Raw genomic sequence first — 17,910 nt, 5'->3', positions numbered from 1 at the left:
TCTCATTTATGCTTTTAATTAAGTTTAAATCTGGAGTAGAAATAGGGTTTTCCCCAATTATCTCGAAAACTACTTATGCGATCGCTGTAAAATTTTCAGGATGATGTTTTTACACATAGATCTCCATTATATAAAAAATTGACCGGAACTGCAGGTACCCTTTAAAATGAATAAAAGATAGACAAATAGGCTGGAAAAAGATTTTTTACTGGTATATTGAACCTATGTAAACAAAAACAGGACACGGGCCTTGTTTACATGACAAAGACTTGTGAACCCTGTATCTTGCTTATAACTCTACGAATGACTCTCCAATTTTATTTGATCATTAGAAATGCATTTCTAAAGCATTGTAAATAATAAAAACATAAAAATAGAATTTGACCAAAATCGTGACCATGCCCCTTTAAGTACAGAAAAAATAAAATCCTAATATTTTACGTTTAAGATTTAAATGTTTTCCAATAACGTTATACCGAGCTCTTTGTCTTTAAGATATTTTGGAATTGCCAATTGTCATTATGCAATTCACAATTAGTAGCATATTTTATTTTTGAGCGCTACCATCTTTTTGCTTATTTTGTATAATTATATTGTATACAATTTTGAACAAAATATTGTTGTTCTGTAATTAAGGGGATCAACATATTGATAAATTATTTAACATCTTATGTGAACAGTTTTTGGGCACGATCCCCCTACTATTATATTTTTCTTTATTGTCATCATTTTTAAATAAATGACATATTTCATCATTCACAAGTTTTGAGTTCATTTATCTGTAAGTATCTGTAATAGATCAGGCACGTAGCATCGGGGGGGGGGGGGGGGGGGGGGCTGGCTCCCCATTTTTTTTGGCAGCAAAGATTTTTCTTAAATTGACATACACAAAATTGAAATAAGATGGAGCTGGCCCCCCTCTTTTATGGGAACATGTTAAAATTTGAATATAAGTTCACTGAAGTTAAAAGTAACTTTTCTCTCTCTCTCTCTCTCCCCCCCCCCCCCCCCGGTTTAGGATGTTCAGGATTTTGGAAAGTAACCTTTTTTTTTTGTTGTCAAGATTTTTCGGATGAGTCTGCCTCCCCCCCACTTTCAAAAACGATGCTACGTACCTGTAGATAACAAGAATAGTAATATTATGCAACGTAACAATGTATGCTGTTTATATACTTATATGTACATGCATTCTGTATCTTCGAAGACATTTAAACATGTTAGACCGACAAGGTTTATTAACGCAGTTGGTTGATTAAAATAAACGTATGCTATATAAATTAAACCGAAAATACAAAATGATATAAAAAACGAGAGTTAATGCGATCTACAAATTGTTATGTTTATATGGTTACATGTAAATATGTTATATCATATAATAAAATTTCAAATTCGCGCGTCTAGATATACATGCATAAAATGATATTTAGCAAGCAATAAAATAAGTTACTGTTAGTGTTTACATAATGCTTTTTAAAATTATTTTACATTCAATTGCAAACTTTCTTTTAAGAATTCAAAGGAACTTCTGCAGTTTAAGCTGCCTTTCTCCAAGATATCTTAACTGCTTTCTTCAACATTGGCTTCACGCATGGGGTTTTCGAAACTCGTTATACATTCTTTGTAGATTGGATTTTCAGTCTAAAAAACAAAGTTTTTTTTTTAAATATACTTTCACATCTTCATACATCTTTCATGTTTCATTTATTGAATTTTAATGTTATGCGTAATGCTCAAGTCAAATTATTGATTTTTAATTTAAAGGTACCGTTTCCCAAGCCGGGTTCTTCAAATCGTGTTCGAACTTTGAATATTCCATATTATCATAAAACATGGTAAGGAGTTTCCAGATGAGAATACACAGGAGGACTATCAGCACGACAGCCCCTGACACACTGGCCCCAATAATCAGCGGGTCGGGTGGGCTTGGGGGACACTCTGACGAAGAATAGGCATATACAAAGGTACTATAGTTTCAATAAGTTAAATGTCAGTTTCATGCTTATGATTTTTTAATTTTTGGTCAATGATTATTTTATAATAAAACAATTACAATTTTTTTTTTTACAATAAGTCAAGTACGATTTCTTATTCGATATGTCTTATCAATGAACATTTTATTTTGTGGATCAACTCAACAACGAAATCCACGAAAATTAAAATCTAACGAATATTGGCTAAATCACAGTAAGTGGCTAGGCAATGAACTTTTTATGTCATAGAAAAACCAATATATAACTGAGTAATTTTTACTACTTAAATAATATGAGCTGCAATTTTCATGTTGAATTTGTTTTTTACAAAAATGTTATTTTCTATCAAAATGACAAAAATATTATGGTTTTAATAAATTTCTATAAGCCATAATTTTGTGGAAAATGCCACCGAGAAGTCTTAATTGGACAAAATTGAATTATTGTCATCCTGTACAAAAATTGATCTGCTATATATAAATGTATTCCTCAGAAGAGAAATCTTTCTTTTGACAAAAATTATCGATGTTTTCAAATCTTATCATATCATAGAAGTTTGTTACATGCAGACTTATCATACTAGCAGGTTTTTTCAGCAAAATAAAATTCTAAAAAATACAGCTCATTATATTGCTTTAAATGTAATATAGCAGAACCACGATTACATCGTACCTACCTCCAGTTTAAAGGGCGACCCGTTTGTACATAATATGAGTATATATTGTTTTTAAATTAAATCAAAGGACGACCTCACCTCTCAATGATTTGATTTTTATGGTCTGTTCATTTTCAGAATCGTCTGTAAATATACAGAAAAATTGATCCATTGAGTATATGTAGGAAACATAAGTGTAAATATTGGACTTACACGTAACTTAATGTAACATCTTTAATTTGAGGAAGACACTTTAAAAACATTAAACCATTATGATAATACAAAAACTTTGATATTTTTCACAGGGTTGAGCTGTCAACTCAAATACAATAAAAAAAAAAACCTTATATGTAATAAAAAAAAGGAAAATACAATTTCTGGAATGTCGATACATTATTGTTGAAAGTAAATCAATTCAAAAATACAGTAATTAATTTGGTTTTAAACAATTATTAATTTTTTGAACATTTTACAAAGTACTAGTACCACTTACGGACATTGAACTTGATGATGCATCCAAATCTGTCTCGTAGGACACAACCCGTTATGGTCAGGTCTTTACTAAATGCTAAAGTATGGACATTTATATCAAATCAGATGCTCACATGATAACTGTTTACGAAAGATATACATGTGCATATAAGCAGACACAAAATCGGGTTTTTTTTTAAATACTAAGCTGGGTGGAAGTGGCCATTTTGATTTGACTATATTAATCTTCTTTAGAAGAAGAGCTTTGAATTAAGATTTAGGAAGATATTTAATTTCTACAGCAAATACATTAGATTTTCCCCCCTAAATAATAGTTTGTGGCTAAAATCATATCTTTATATTTAAGTAAGAATCTGATCTGACCTCCTTGATTCTTACCTTTATCGTTTAAAAAAAAACCCTGGATACTTACATGCTTCCTGTAAGAGAGAAACGATCTCAACATTCTTACATCTTTGATCACATATGCTCTGATTGTAAAGTCCCTGGTTAAATCCAGCGCATTCAACACAATTGTACTGAATTTCACAGATTGCAGGACAGTTCTGTAAATTCAGTTCAATGCAAATATAATATAATCAACTAACACAAATATTTTCACAAGGGTTCATCATGGTGCTGTAAAAAATCCTTAAGTTTACCTTGCATCGCTCGCAATGGTTTCCTGTAAATCCTGCGCTGCAAATACATTCTCCACATTCACAAATGCCATTTTCTGAGCAAAGAGTCTAAATCAAACAAAAACATACTCTAAGATTCCTACATCAAAAAATATATTTTATCATACATTTAGTTCTAGTAAATAAAAACCACTCAACAGTATGCAAAAACATCAAACAAGTACTGCTCATGCACGCTCCAAGCAGTTCATTGTCACATTGTCAAAGACTATAATTGAGGTAAGTGGTGTGAATTAAGATGCAGGTAGCTTTATTCATCACTTACATTATTTTCGGTCATACACATGCCCGTGGATGTCGAACATTCGCAAGTCTCCCCGGTAAAATTCGAATAACAAGCGCATTTTCCACAGTCACAATTGCCATTAGTTGGTCCTTAGTGTTAAAATTTGAATAAACTTTTTAATAAAGATTTCTTTTGAAACTAATTGTGGAGGAACATGTGTTAATTTTACAATAACATCTAGTCTTTTTAATTGATGTACAGATAGATACTTGAATTAATGCCATAATTTATTAATTATATTAATTCAAGGTCAAAACTTACCACCACATAACAAACCATTGTAAGAGCGACAGTTCCGGTCACTGCATTCACACTTTTCTCCGTCGAAACCCGGAGAACATTCACATTTTCCACACGTGCAGTTTCCGACACCGCTGCAGATTCTGAAAGAATATTTGGGGAAGGGGATATTGAAAAAATATATGATTATTTGTACATAGTAACTAAGAACACATTTGTCCTTTTCATCCAATTTTAGCCCATTTTCAACAATAAACGTTTATCTTTAAGCCTAAAACTTAAGGTCACATTATCAATCAAATTCAATTATGTATAAATAAAAAAAACCAAAAATTGTAATTTTCCTTTGCATAAGAAGACGTGTTTAGGGGTTATAGCTCTTTAACTGTTTGGATCAAATATCATATTAAGGGCGATGTAATTTAAATCATCTACCCTTGTTCTGTACCACACGCCTCTGCCACGGACCCCCTCTCGTCACAGTCACACCTCTCTCCGGTCCACCCAGGGTCACAGATGCAGATCCCACACTCGTATCGTCCTCTCCCATTACACTTCGAACTTTTAGGTTCCTATATACAGTAATAGGCATTTTGATAGTGCTTCGTTTTTTATTGTCATTCTATTTACTACCATATATATTTCGTTCATGTTAGAAAAAATTCATAACACTTGTACATTCTACGAACAGAAAATACTGCGTACAAGTAGAAATCAAATCAAATCTGGTTTTGCACAATTTGTCATGATACACACTATATGCACAATTAGTTTTTTAAAGGCATTTTACCTCAGTGATACTTGACTTCTTACCGCTTCCGGTTCCATTTGACAATCACATCCACACGCATGTTCCAGGTTTACAGTGACCCGCTCATCCAACCCCTCTGGAAATATCGCAAAGGAACTGTTTCTCTCCTCGGGGCATGTATTTAGGTTAGATTGAATGGAAGCGTCAAAAGTAAGCAATGTAATTAATAAGGTTTTTTTTTCTAAAGATGATATTAGAAGGCCGGATGCTCATTATATCATCCATCAGATCTTCATGTACTTTAAAATTTTAATTTTTAGCCATTGACCTTATTATTTAGTAAAGATCCCCATATTTTATTTGAATATTTTTCTATACAGAGATCTTCGTCTCAAAGACTTTTATATAGTCTAAAAATAGCCATCAAGACCATCAAGCCCTCTTTTTTTTTTAAATGATAAAAATTGCACATGCACAGTGCTTATATACTTGATCAAAAAAGTATTAATTATTATTATAAAAGTTGTATAAATGCTTACTGTTTGATTAAAATTCAAGACCGTGCACAAATTTGTCAGGTTAAAGCGCCTGAAATAAATTTTATACACCTGAAGCAATATTTCAATTAGCATTGTACTACATGTACATTTGTAGAATTTCAAGGTTAGTCCTGGACTTTAAAAAAGAGAGAGAGAGAGAGAGAGAGAGAGAGAGAGAGAGAGAGAGAGAGAGAGATGTACCCATCAGAGTTGCAATCTGAATAAATTTTAAGCATGATTTCCTTCGGAAGAAGACTTGAAACCATCTTCACCGTATCTCGTAATCTCTGAAAAAAAAGCCATTAGTTCTGGACTACAAAATTTCACTTGGTTTTACTTTTGCCTTGCATTCTTGGTATAATAATTACCCATTTACTTTTACATCTGCATTGCTATTCTTCTCTTAAATTCTTTGAACAAATTGCTTGAACAAAATTGTAAATATGTTTAATATGAAATCGATAACAAAAACTAAAACGTGGAGTAAAACTTTACTACAATTATATACTAATTTTTCAAACATCGTTTTAATGACGAATGTCAAAAAAGTTTAAAAACAATATATTTCCCATTTACTGTTCATTAATCTTCTCTTCAGTCTATTATTACTGAAATCGGGAAAAGTTCATTTACTACTCAAAATGAAATGAAGGTTGCGATTCATATACAGCCGAGGCATCCCATTTTCAATGAGGTGTACACTGGGAAATGAGTGAATTTCTGTTTCAGAAATCAAATCATACCCTATAACTTTCGCCGATTATTTGGATGATGTTAGAAGATGTGGTGTCTAATTCCGCCGCAAAGTCAATCCCTCCCGGTAAAGCGGCGGCCAAACTGTTGTAGACGGTGGTTCGAACACGTTCAGACTCATCACCACCAATAACAAACAGAATATTTATGTTGTTCTCCCGTGCTTTCTGTATAATTTGTCCAACTGACGGATAGTCCTAAAAATGAAAACATTTTTTTTCTTCAAAAAGTGTATCCTCCTTCCCTCTTCAAACTCCTAAAACAAATGAATTATTTTATCACGTGACACAGGGTTGGATACTGCTGAACTGGTTACCTGAATCTCTGCTTTGGAGTACTTTCCAGTGCTATCCATATGGCACATGCAATCATTGGGTTCTAAAATCCCGGCCAACTAAAATGTAAGTAGAAACATCGATAGTTGCATGATAAGCATATCAACTTTTGTTACACAGAAATATAAAAATGTTTATTTGGTTATCATATTAAAGATGTTGATTCATTTGGTTATCATATTGAACATGTTGATTCTTTATTAGCTTTTATGGCAAACATCGCGTTGATGATAAATACCCTTCCATCCCCTGCCTGGTGGAATTGAATATCCGAGGCATAAATCACCATTTTTCTGGCTTTGTTTCTCCAACCAATCCTATCCTTTGATCAAATATCAAATATATTGTGCATGCATGGCTATTAAGCAACGTGTTCAAACAAGAGATTTATGCAAGTACACTATACATGTACATATCAAAAGACACCAAATTACGGAGTTGCGCAACACCGTAAGCTCTCTAATTACCATAAATATAATTACTTTTAGCAACCAGTGGTCTACTGGATTGTTAATATGTCTAAATAAATAATTCAATTTGGTGAATAATCATATGTCATAATTTTTCTTTTCAAAATACAAAGGACGTTTATTTTCCTTTAAACATTTTAAGCTATCATAATTTTACTTCATCTAAATACTTATTAAGAGATATTATGTTTTTAGCGAATTGCACTTCTAGAGTCAATCGCGTAACGAAAACATTGTTTCCCCATTTATTTATTTCCCACACCATAAAATAAACGCTTTGAAAAACTCTGGATAAGTCACACAGTTTTACTTTTAAGATTATCAACATCAATTGACAACGACATGTTCAATTGGGATACTAAGATGTGTTCAAACCAAGTGTATTTTATGCAAACAATGAAATATATTCATGTCAACCATCGATTTTAAAAATAAGCACAAGTGTCAAACATGGGTGTTGTTTTCATTCATCACAGAAAGAAACACTAAATGTTACGGACAACATGCATATTTATACGTGTACAAAATTTGTAATTTTTTTGGTACTTATTCATGAAAAGCTTTGGGATTCAGACAGCAGTGGCATGTAGGTTTCTCGAGCAAAATTCTCAAAGTTGTGGTAAAAGTAAAACCACATACATGCTTCGTCCTATATATCTAGACTAAAAATCCCCCTGGATTCATATAACTACTGCATGGTGCAAAGACAGGAAAAATAGAATTACTCACCCCACAGACCATGACTTGCATTAATCCGTCGAGCAAACCCTCAGGCATGTCAAAGTTTCCCGTTGTATTAACTTTACTTATGGCAACCTAGATTAGACGGAATTTTTGAGATTTTTTAATTGTAAAACTTGTAAAAATCCATAAAGAAAAAAATATCCACGTGAATTTATTCTTCTTCAGAATGTTTGTGTTTATTTCATTTATTTAATAATTATCCTAATGATTGTATGATTATTTTAACTTGAATTTTTGTTCAAATGAAATTTTCTTTATTTGCTTATTTATTCATTTCTTGAATAACATTTACATAAAACAAATCGAGACAAGTGTGCCTTTGAATTGTATTACACCAACAAAAAATCCCCAACAATTATATACTTTAGTTGTCAAAATTGAGCGAGTAAGGGGTGAAGAGACTTTTGCAGACACGATGGAACATATTACCTTGAAATCTTCAACATCCCTAGTAAGGGATAGGCGGTGAATAAAGGAATAAGGTGGATCGCAATTGGTACAAGAGTACATCAGACTGAAAATGAAGCATGAATATACATTGAAAATAATGCAATATTACAACAAATTAGCGAATTACAATGTGTCAGATAGTTATGCCAGTGCTGTGCTGTTTTGACATTTTTTAACACCTACAGTTTCCACCAAAATCGTTTAAATTCCTATTCCTGTTCCTGTTATAGATTCTGTAGAAAAACTTTTATCCTATTGTCAATAAGATTCCAATAGGATTTTAGGAAAATAATACAGGATTTTCTCCATGGTTACATTTTAAAAGAATTGGCTTGTCAACCAATTTTCCTCTATGAAATTAAAACTGACTTTATGACAGTGATTGCTTTATGTTTTAGATAGTTTAAATTAGGGGGCACAACTTTATAATGTGGCTTCAAAGTATATAAGATTTGCTGTTTTTGAGCCTTGGTAACCTAACAACGGTTACCCCAAGCTTTGAGTGATTTTTTGGGTTTTACACATAGCTTTGTTCGTGTATGAAATATAAAGAAGCATGGCCAGACCTTTATATAAACCTTTGATTCTTACATATAACTGATATTAATATTTCATTATTAATATCTTCGTCTTAACCATTAAGACGTCATTGATATCGTCTAAACATTACCAAGAACATCTAATTACTGATCATTTACCCATTGAATAAAAGTTCGATATTAGGTAAATATATATCTCACTTGGCAATGGTTTATTTTATTTTTTCTTAAAGAAATGTACATATATATAATTAAAAATTTGCTGTAGCTTTTTAACAGTTGGAAATAATAAATCAAATCACTAAACATATTTGAAAAAAAAAATATTCCACATATTGACAGAATGCTATAAAAAATTAAAAAATTATTGCATCACATAAATTTTTATGATTAGTTTGAATTTGTGTTCAACATGAACGTTTGCCTTTCCAACATCATTAGACGTTTTGGTTTTTAGACGGGGTCACGTGACCCCGTCTATTAGTTTACTGTCAGCCGAAGTCTCAAACCGGAAGGCACGCGTAGAACACATGAATTGAATCTGTGCGTAAGAAAATAGTGCAGAAAGTTTTCATGCATTTCAGTAAATATATATAATAAAAACACGCATTAAATCTTTTTAAGTCCTCTTGTATAAACCAAATTTTATTTAGAAAATAAACAAATAGTTTTATTGATCAAAATATTCTTGCTCGGGTTCAAATGTAGAATGAGTTACATAACTGAATGCACAACGCCTTTGACGATTCAGTTGGTGTACAAGCTCATTTATCAATAGATGAGGTTGAAGGTTGAATCGAAAGTAAAATTCCCAAACGCAATGTGCCATTTTTGAAAAGTCGTGATTTTTTTTTTGACAATCTTTCACCTGAATACTACCGAACTTCATGCGCAGGCTGAAGTTAAAATTAGAACGGATTATACAAAGATGTCTTTCATATTAAAAGATGTCTTACATATTAAATAGGTGTTTCATTGGCTTCCAGTCTACTTGCGGTATGACTGCTGTTCGTCTCTGAAGGAATTTTGTACATAGAAAATAAAAACAGGTCTGAATTTGCCTTCTCGTTCGTTGGCTCTTTAATTAATTAAACTGGATTTAAATTTTGAACAATGGACGGTAAGCAAAATCTGTATACATGTAGATTATACATTTTGGGTGACAAATACATCAAATAAAATATACAATCTTATCGATTGAAGAATCAAGTTAAATGTTAATGTTCATGTTGTCCGGTTTAGTTGGAATCAGGCTTGGGGTGAATTACATTGTAAAGTAATGCATTACATTACCATTTTTCATGAATTAGGGCATTAAATTATCATTACCATTACTTCATTTTCTTGAAGTAATGCATTACATTACCATTACATGAGTAAAGAAATGCATTACCATTACCATTACTTTGTGAAAAGTCAATAAGTTTTAAAAAAGTAATTTAAAAGCTATATCACGAGTTTTTGTAGATGTTTCATAAATAAAACATTCTTAAACATATTGACAGGTTCATGTTCAATATCAGGTTCAAATTTAATGACTTATACAAGATTCCTGTTGCACTTGTAGTGCTCAAAGTAAGGTTAGTCCCGTAACATTTACACGCTAATTGCGGAGTTGCCAATCTCTGTTATGTATGTCTCTGATTTTCGGAGAATGATTTTTAATTAACGGGGCGGTTGTATCGTAATTCGTGTAGGTGATGTTCGAGTTTACACAAAAAAGTAGTAAGTGGCAAACGGACCTATTAATTTTGCATGAATCGCTACAAGAAAATCGTGTCAGATAAGTCGGTCTAAAAAATCAAAATGGCGGTTGTGACAAACCTTTTTATTGTTAGAGTACTTGGAATCTTATTGTAAAAAGAAATTTTTCTAACGTCAGGTGCCTGTGTTTGTTATCAGTATACAAATATTAACTTTGTTTGTTAATTCAGCAGTTTGAGAGTTTTCGAGGTTTTCATAAACCTTGTATAACGGATACCGTCCGACTTGTGGATATTCTCTGGGATCACAAAATTGAATAAATCTAATGATTTAAATTATCTTCCTTGATATAGTTGTTTTGATTTTCCCAGTTAGTAGTAATTTTAAAAAAATTCATTTTACATAAAATACCGTTGTGTCAATTTTCTACAATTATGAAGGCCGGGATTGAGTAAAAATTGGGCAAAGTACGAAGTATCAGACAATTGCAAAAAAGCCGTATTAACGTAGATTAAAGTAACTAATTCAAACTCATAATTTTTGGAAGCATATTCGAGGAAATCAAGTACAATTACAAATTCAAACTTTCAAGACCCCGTTTTTCAGTACTCTCAGTACTTTGATTAATGCACGTTGTTACAATTTCCTTGAAAACGTTATATTAACTTACCCCTTTGGGTCAGTAAATGGCAAAATGTTTTTCTCCATGGAAGTACCAAGACCAAACCGGAAGTCAGTAGTTAGCAATGAAATGTCATCAGCTTTAACAACAGACAAACAATGTTTATTTTTTGCACCCATCAAGATCACTTTTAGAACATTAACAGTTTCAGGGGGGAAAATTCAATAAAAATTAAAATCATAATTTGATTGATTTGCTCTGCAATGTCTTTTCTTCTACGTTAAATGATATACATGTATTATGCAAACCAAAAGCTTTAAACTTCTTATTTATTTAAAAAATACATGTAAATAACCAAAATTAAAAAAAGAGACTTTTAGTTCTCCAAAACCTTAATTGTCTAGTCTAACTTTTTCAGAATTTGCTACAATAAACATATAAAAACAAAACTAGTATCTCTTGTGTCATTTCCATGGGTTTTCATTGAATAAATCACATTGAATTGAACTAAATTGTTCTTTATATCTAAATAATGAATTTGTACTTATTATAGAAATAGTTACCAATACTGTTGGCAAGCTCGTTGAGACGTTGAATTAGAAACCTCATTGTGTAGGAGGGGTCGTTTAAAAAGTACACATCCAGTGGAAAATTACGAGCAATTTTATAATAAATTGGAAGCCTAACTTCGGCATCGTCTGAAAATGCCAACATTATAATAGAATAAGGACACAACAATTTCCTGACATTAAAATTCAACATTTTGCTGTTAAAAGATTGGTTCAAATATCATACTGTATCTAACTCAAGTCTCATGTATAATCAAGTTGTCTAAATCAATGACAACTTTCAACATTGATTGCTGTGAAATTACCAATTACAACCATTTTTCTAATATGAACCAAGAAAAAGTTCGTTTATAGTATACATTCACACATCGTTTCGTAAGTGAGTTTAATCTAGCCCTTGAATAACGCACTAGGTGTCAGCTGAATTTTCACCCTCTGTGGCCTTATCTGAACAGCCTCCAATCCCGGTCCCCCATCAGAGAAATCGTCATTCTACGAGTAGATGACATTTTTAATTTTTTAATTATATGCCTCGAGCTCAAATCTCAAAGCAGACTAAACGGTTTAGAATTGTTATTATTATTATACTTCACAAAAATAATGAGTCAAGAAAACTAGCATTTCGCGAAATTATATGACTGTTGACAAATTTTTAACTTATTCAAGTTAAATTCCGTTACAATCAATTCTATTTTTGCTTCGGTATGAAACACTTCAACACGGAGTAGAACATATGGTGGCATATCTCTACCCCTTGTGTGCAAGTTATTTTTCTATTAATTATGTGGACATGCAAGATAAATATGTTGACATGCAAGATAGTTATGTCAACATGCAACATAACTATGTTGACATGCAAGAAAACTGCAATCAAATAAGAGTTATAAAAAATCTCAAATATCGCCAACATGTGACATTTAAGATGTTAGATACGCTACCTATTGATGTCAACATGTACCTTATTTATGTTAACATGCAACTTCTTTATGTCGACATGCAACTTATTTATGTTAACATGCAACTTCTTTATGTCGACATGCAACTTAGTTATGTTAACATGCGACTAAGTTATGTTGACATACAACTTATAAGTTGCATTTCAACATATTTATCTCGCATGTTAACATAACTAAGTTGCATGTCAACATATTCATCTCGCATGTCAACATAAGTAAGTTGCATGTTGACATAAATAAGATGCATGTTTACATAAATAAGTTGCATGTTGACATAAATATTTTGCATGTCAGCATATTTATCTTGCATGTTAACATAAATAAGTTGCATGTCGACATAAAAAGTAGCATCTAGCATATTGGATGTCACAAGTGGGCGATATTTGAGAATTTTTGAGATTTTGTATAATTCTTATCTGATTGCAATTTTCTTGCATGTCAACATAGTTATGTTGCATGTTGACATAATTATCTTGCATGTCAACATATTTATCTTGCATGTCGACATATTTGATGGAAAAATAACTTGCACACAAGGGGCAGAGATATGCCACCATAAGAACAAGAAGGATTGGTCTGATTTTAAATGCATTTAAGATGTTTAGATAGGAAAAAGTGGAAATAATTCAAATATTTGATTAAAACACCTGTGTAACGGTGATGCGAGATGGCTCTCTCTTCACTATGTTGGTGCATCCATCTCCAATCATCTTCTCCAGACTGTCGCATCGGTTTAGTTTGTAGTCCTTTAAGTCATTTTGATATTTAAATTTTACATGTACTAGAACATTGTCAAAATATTCAAATTTTTCAATATTTTTGTGAAGATCTTGTATGTGAACCTAAAATGAAAATCATCGATGCTTTTTCTCAGATCATGCACACTAAGAATGCACTCTTTTTTTTAAGTTTTCATACTTAGATTTTAAACCACTGTCCCTTTGCTTGATATTGAGCCGCTCATGTACAAACATTTAACATAACCATTCACATGTAATATCACTTGGAAGTTATCATTTATGCATATTCCCTGTAAGGTAGCATATTTCTGCAATTTACATACAATGAAGCATGTCAATATGGACATGTAAAATAATCATACCTACATGCATGTCACGAATCTTTTTAGAAACGTCATACATACACTATGCAACATCAGTATTATAATATGTTAACATACGAGTAAAATATGTTAACACGCAAGATATCTTTGTCAACATGCGAGCTTATAATGTCAACATGCGATAAAATTTATGTCATCAAACGAGTATTTTTATTATCATATGGAAATGAATAAGTCGAATGTCCAAATAGTTATCTGGCATGTTGACATAAATATATTTGACAAATTAATTTGCATGTTGACATTAGTAATTTACTAAAAAATAAAATCATTTTGCATGTTGACATAACTATCTTACATGTTAACATAATTAACCCACTCTTTGACACAAATAAGTCGCCTGTCTTAAACATCTTTTAAAATAAAGTGCATGTTGACGTCGTTAAAATATTATAAATAAAATATTATGTTGCATCTTGCCTTAGTTGTCTGTATGGCATAAGTGGTTTTACCTACATGTATATCTAAATCACATTTTCAAAAATACAATAGATAAATAGAAAATAAATAAATTAATAGCTCTTTGCATGAAAACACTTTTCTCTGAATGTAGAAAACATATTTTGCATGTTTACAATATTTATTTATCGTGCATTGGAGAGGGGGGGGGGGGATAATATAACACCATATCCTTGCTGCTGTTTTGACCAGATATTCTAAACCTCTATTGCATAGTAAACAACTTTTTTCATTTATTATGTATAATTTTAGGATAGCCTATGTCGTGAACATTAACAATACATTTGGCCTTTACAAGATTTACAAGTGGTTCATCATTCCACATCCGATATGCGTTTTTTCCACGGAGCTTCCGTTGGCTGTAATACATGTTGTTTAAATTTGATGTAGATACATAGTGCGATACGAAATGGATGTTATATAATCTAAGATCAGGAAATTAGTAAAAGGAGTTTCCGACACACAGAAAAATCGGTTCATGCATTACAATCCCATAATAGTATCATGTGAATTTTTTTCCATATATTAAAAAAAACAATTTATAGCTAAATATTCCACTTCATGGTCTTAAACAATAAAATTCTTTGTGCTTTGAATTCGTATTTGTGTATCTTAACGGCATTTGACTATCCTTATAAGTATTAACGCATTTTGACAAGTATAGAGGAAAAGGTTCCGAACTTTTAAACAAAAATCTATGATGAGTGATCTGAATCTTTCTTTCAATGACATAACCTTGATATTCTAATAAATCAGATATTTGGGGGGGGGGGGATTCTTAACTCTATACAAATGACATAGATGTATAATTCTAAAGCAAATGAAAGCTTCAACTAGAGGAATCAATTCATACAAATTGAATACATCTATTTAAGATATAAAACAAAAAAAAATGTTTTTAAAAAAAAATCAGATTGTCGGTACTACATGTATATAATAGAGGCGTGAACCAAAGGAGGCTGGATGCTGTACAAAATTATCCATAAGATATGGCAAACAATTTTAAATATTATATTTTAAGCCATAAGCAGTCAATCATTTAGTAAAGAAAAATTCCAAATATGTTAACTTTAAAATCTGAATGTTTTTTTTTTTATATCTTTCTATAGTGCTCTTCTTCTTAAGGAGATTGAAATAGTCTTAAAATGGTCACGTGACCATCCAGCCCTCTTAAAGTGTATATTTTGAATGAATTGCATGCTTACCAGATCCTTGCACCAAGCACAGCCGGAACGAATCAGACACTTACCACACCGAAAACCATTGCAAGACTGGCAGAAAACCAAACCAGGAATGGCTGTTAGAAGAATCGAAGAAAAGGGTATGGTTAGCGAGTCAGTCGAATTAAAACAAATCGTGCATATTGTTGTCTTTGTTAATTATTTGACAGGACATTTATTGATAAATAAATCTTTTTACCCATTAATATTTAGTTGAAACCTTTTGACCAATCTAGGGCATATTGTTTTCAACCTTTGAAGACTTAAACATCTATACCATCTAGATATCGCATTTGCATGCAATTTTATAAACATACTATTTGTAATAGCTGCAAACATATGAACTTACTAAGTGGTTATCTTGTTTTCAATTAATATGTAAGAATCAATTAAAAAACAAAATCTAAATTTATAAAAATATGAGTTTAACTTACATATAAATAAAGTTATGATGACCATTTGACAATAAACGCCGAGGAGCGCCATCGTTCATTTGCTCCCTCTCGGTCGTCCAGAGATATCCTCGTAATAACAAGGAAATTGTGGTTCTACTTTGGCAATGCTTCAATGAGCGATTTCAAGGAAGTTTGCTCATAGGAAATAAAAAGCAAATCCTCGTCTTCTTTAGCTAAATTCAAGTTAAAATGTAGTAAGGTCCAAGTCAAAGTGAGAATATGATTTAATTAGGCGATTGTCAAAGGATTATCAAAATTACATTGAATCTAAATTTCAGTATATGGTATATGTAGTTGAATGTTGCTTAAAGGTATATGTGGCGTATTTTTTCGTGCTAAGAAATATTTGATTGACTTATTTATTTAAATATGTTATATATATAACGATAGATCTTCACAATAAATTACGCAGTTTATATCAATCGGGTTAAAAGATATAGTAATTAATAAATATATTTTTTTTTATGAATATTGTGGGGTCAACAATAAATTCAGCATTTGAATAAACTCCGCCTTAAATCGGTCACGTGATACCACGCTCAGTCTATCACAACAACAATGGCGACGACGAGAAAGATAGGTATACCGTTAAGTTTGACAGATTTGGCAGTGATCGAAAAAAAAAGACATACTGATAAGGATAGGAACAAAGAGAAGATTGTCATCGGAGACTATGTAGATTGGTGGAATAGGAATTAAAGCCGAACATAAGTTTTTATGTAATGGATAAATAACGAGATAGTGTTGAATAGTTTAGAGAAAACATTCTCTCCGAGGGCCGAAGGCCCGAGGAGGGGATGTTTTCTCTAAACTATTCAACATTATCGAGTTATTTATCTTACTTAAAAAAATTCCTTCACTGGACCTCAGAGAAGCAATGACCCATTCAAATATCCAACTGTGCTGTAATACAAAAGCACCTAGCTCATTTATAATTCCAACAGTACCATACACAATAGTCTTACCAAACACACCTTTTATTCATGGACGAGTGAACAGGTGCTCATGTTAAAGAAAACCATTCCGCTGTACTGAGCAGACATAGATTTAGATGATGAATTTTTTAACGCAAAGTATAGAAGTCCAGTTCCGGGAAAGGCACGGATACCGTTTGAATGATATTGTAGACTTGCAATGAGAAAGGAAAAATCAGAATTTTGACGATGATTTGTGAAAAAATTTGATAGGAGTCTTACGAAGTCATAGTGCGACAATATCCCTTTTATTGTTAAAACTAATGAAAAGGAGTGTTATGGTTCAAGGCTCAAAGAGGAAGTCTAAAAGTGTTTATGGAAGTGATGTAATATGTGATCCCAAGTCTATTAAAATTAAGAAAAAGGAAATACATGTATTTCTGCTGAAATTTCATTCGTGGCTTATCGGATGTACGAGTACATGTATGGATGTTATAAATTTGGATTTATGTTGAAATACACATCTTCAACATTTTGTCATTTTTATTTGTTTGATGCACTGTTGGATACTTGCCTGAATATCCAACTGATGGGCGGTTGGATATTAAAAATATCCAACTGCCCGTCAGTTGGATATTTATATATCCAACAACTGCTGATTGAATAGTGAAAATAAACGTTGACTAAATACAATGGGTGACGTCATAGAAGTTTTTAAACAAGTTTTATGAAGTTGTTGGGGTTTTGCTAGTCAGGTTCGTACGTGCTCCATGTGTTCATGTCTTTACCTTATAAACCACAAGTAGATTTTCGTTTAGAGGAAATTTTGAATAAAGAATAAATAAAGTTAACACTCTCAGTACATGCATCCCTAAGGGAGAGGGGGCAACGTTATTCACTCATTTTACCGTGTCGTTGGTGCTAAAATCGTGTTTTATCTATATTACACATAATTAGCAATTTATATCGTTCTACATTTAATAT

The 17,910-nt window shown here is 31.9% G+C and overlaps 1 protein-coding gene across 2 annotated transcripts; it reads right to left on the bottom strand.

Moving 5' to 3' along the window:
- Nucleotides 1-1,066: 1,066 nt before the first annotated feature.
- On the bottom strand, nt 1,067-16,096 carry LOC128186652 (integrin beta-3-like). 2 transcript variants are annotated; one of them, XM_052856487.1, is made up of 23 exons: nt 15,992-16,096; nt 15,543-15,634; nt 13,403-13,501; nt 12,210-12,291; nt 11,794-11,928; nt 11,279-11,369; nt 8,345-8,429; nt 7,901-7,987; nt 6,940-7,023; nt 6,683-6,760; nt 6,357-6,563; nt 5,815-5,900; nt 5,614-5,662; nt 5,137-5,289; nt 4,759-4,895; nt 4,345-4,466; nt 4,063-4,172; nt 3,759-3,845; nt 3,530-3,662; nt 3,119-3,193; nt 2,725-2,769; nt 1,766-1,935; nt 1,067-1,638 (listed from the first exon to the last, which is right to left on the bottom strand). In XM_052856487.1, the coding sequence occupies exons 1-23, from the start codon at nt 16,041-16,043 to the stop codon at nt 1,558-1,560; spliced, it is 2,340 nt and encodes a 779-aa protein (XP_052712447.1). In that variant the 5' UTR covers nt 16,044-16,096; the 3' UTR covers nt 1,067-1,557. The 2 variants fall into 2 exon arrangements, with proteins under 2 accessions (XP_052712447.1, XP_052712448.1); XM_052856488.1 differs by lacking the exon at nt 7,901-7,987.
- Between the last annotated feature and the right edge of the window lie 1,814 nt (nt 16,097-17,910).

The sequence above is a fragment of the Crassostrea angulata genome, chromosome 6 (assembly GCF_025612915.1).
Source record: "Crassostrea angulata isolate pt1a10 chromosome 6, ASM2561291v2, whole genome shotgun sequence".
Lineage (NCBI taxonomy): Eukaryota > Metazoa > Mollusca > Bivalvia > Ostreida > Ostreidae > Magallana > Magallana angulata.
This window is presented reverse-complemented; position numbering and strand designations above follow the sequence as displayed.

Coding starts and splice junctions, on each gene's coding strand:
- LOC128186652 (XM_052856487.1), bottom strand. CDS start 16,043: ATGGCGCTCCTCGGCGTTTATTGTCAAATGGTCATCATAACTTTATTT. Junction 4,173..4,344: donor CAATGGTTTGTTATGTGGTG/GTAAGTTTTGAC, acceptor TTTAACACTAAG/GACCAACTAATGGCAATTGT. Junction 1,639..1,765: donor AGAACCCGGCTTGGGAAACG/GTACCTTTAAAT, acceptor TTTGTTTTTTAG/ACTGAAAATCCAATCTACAA.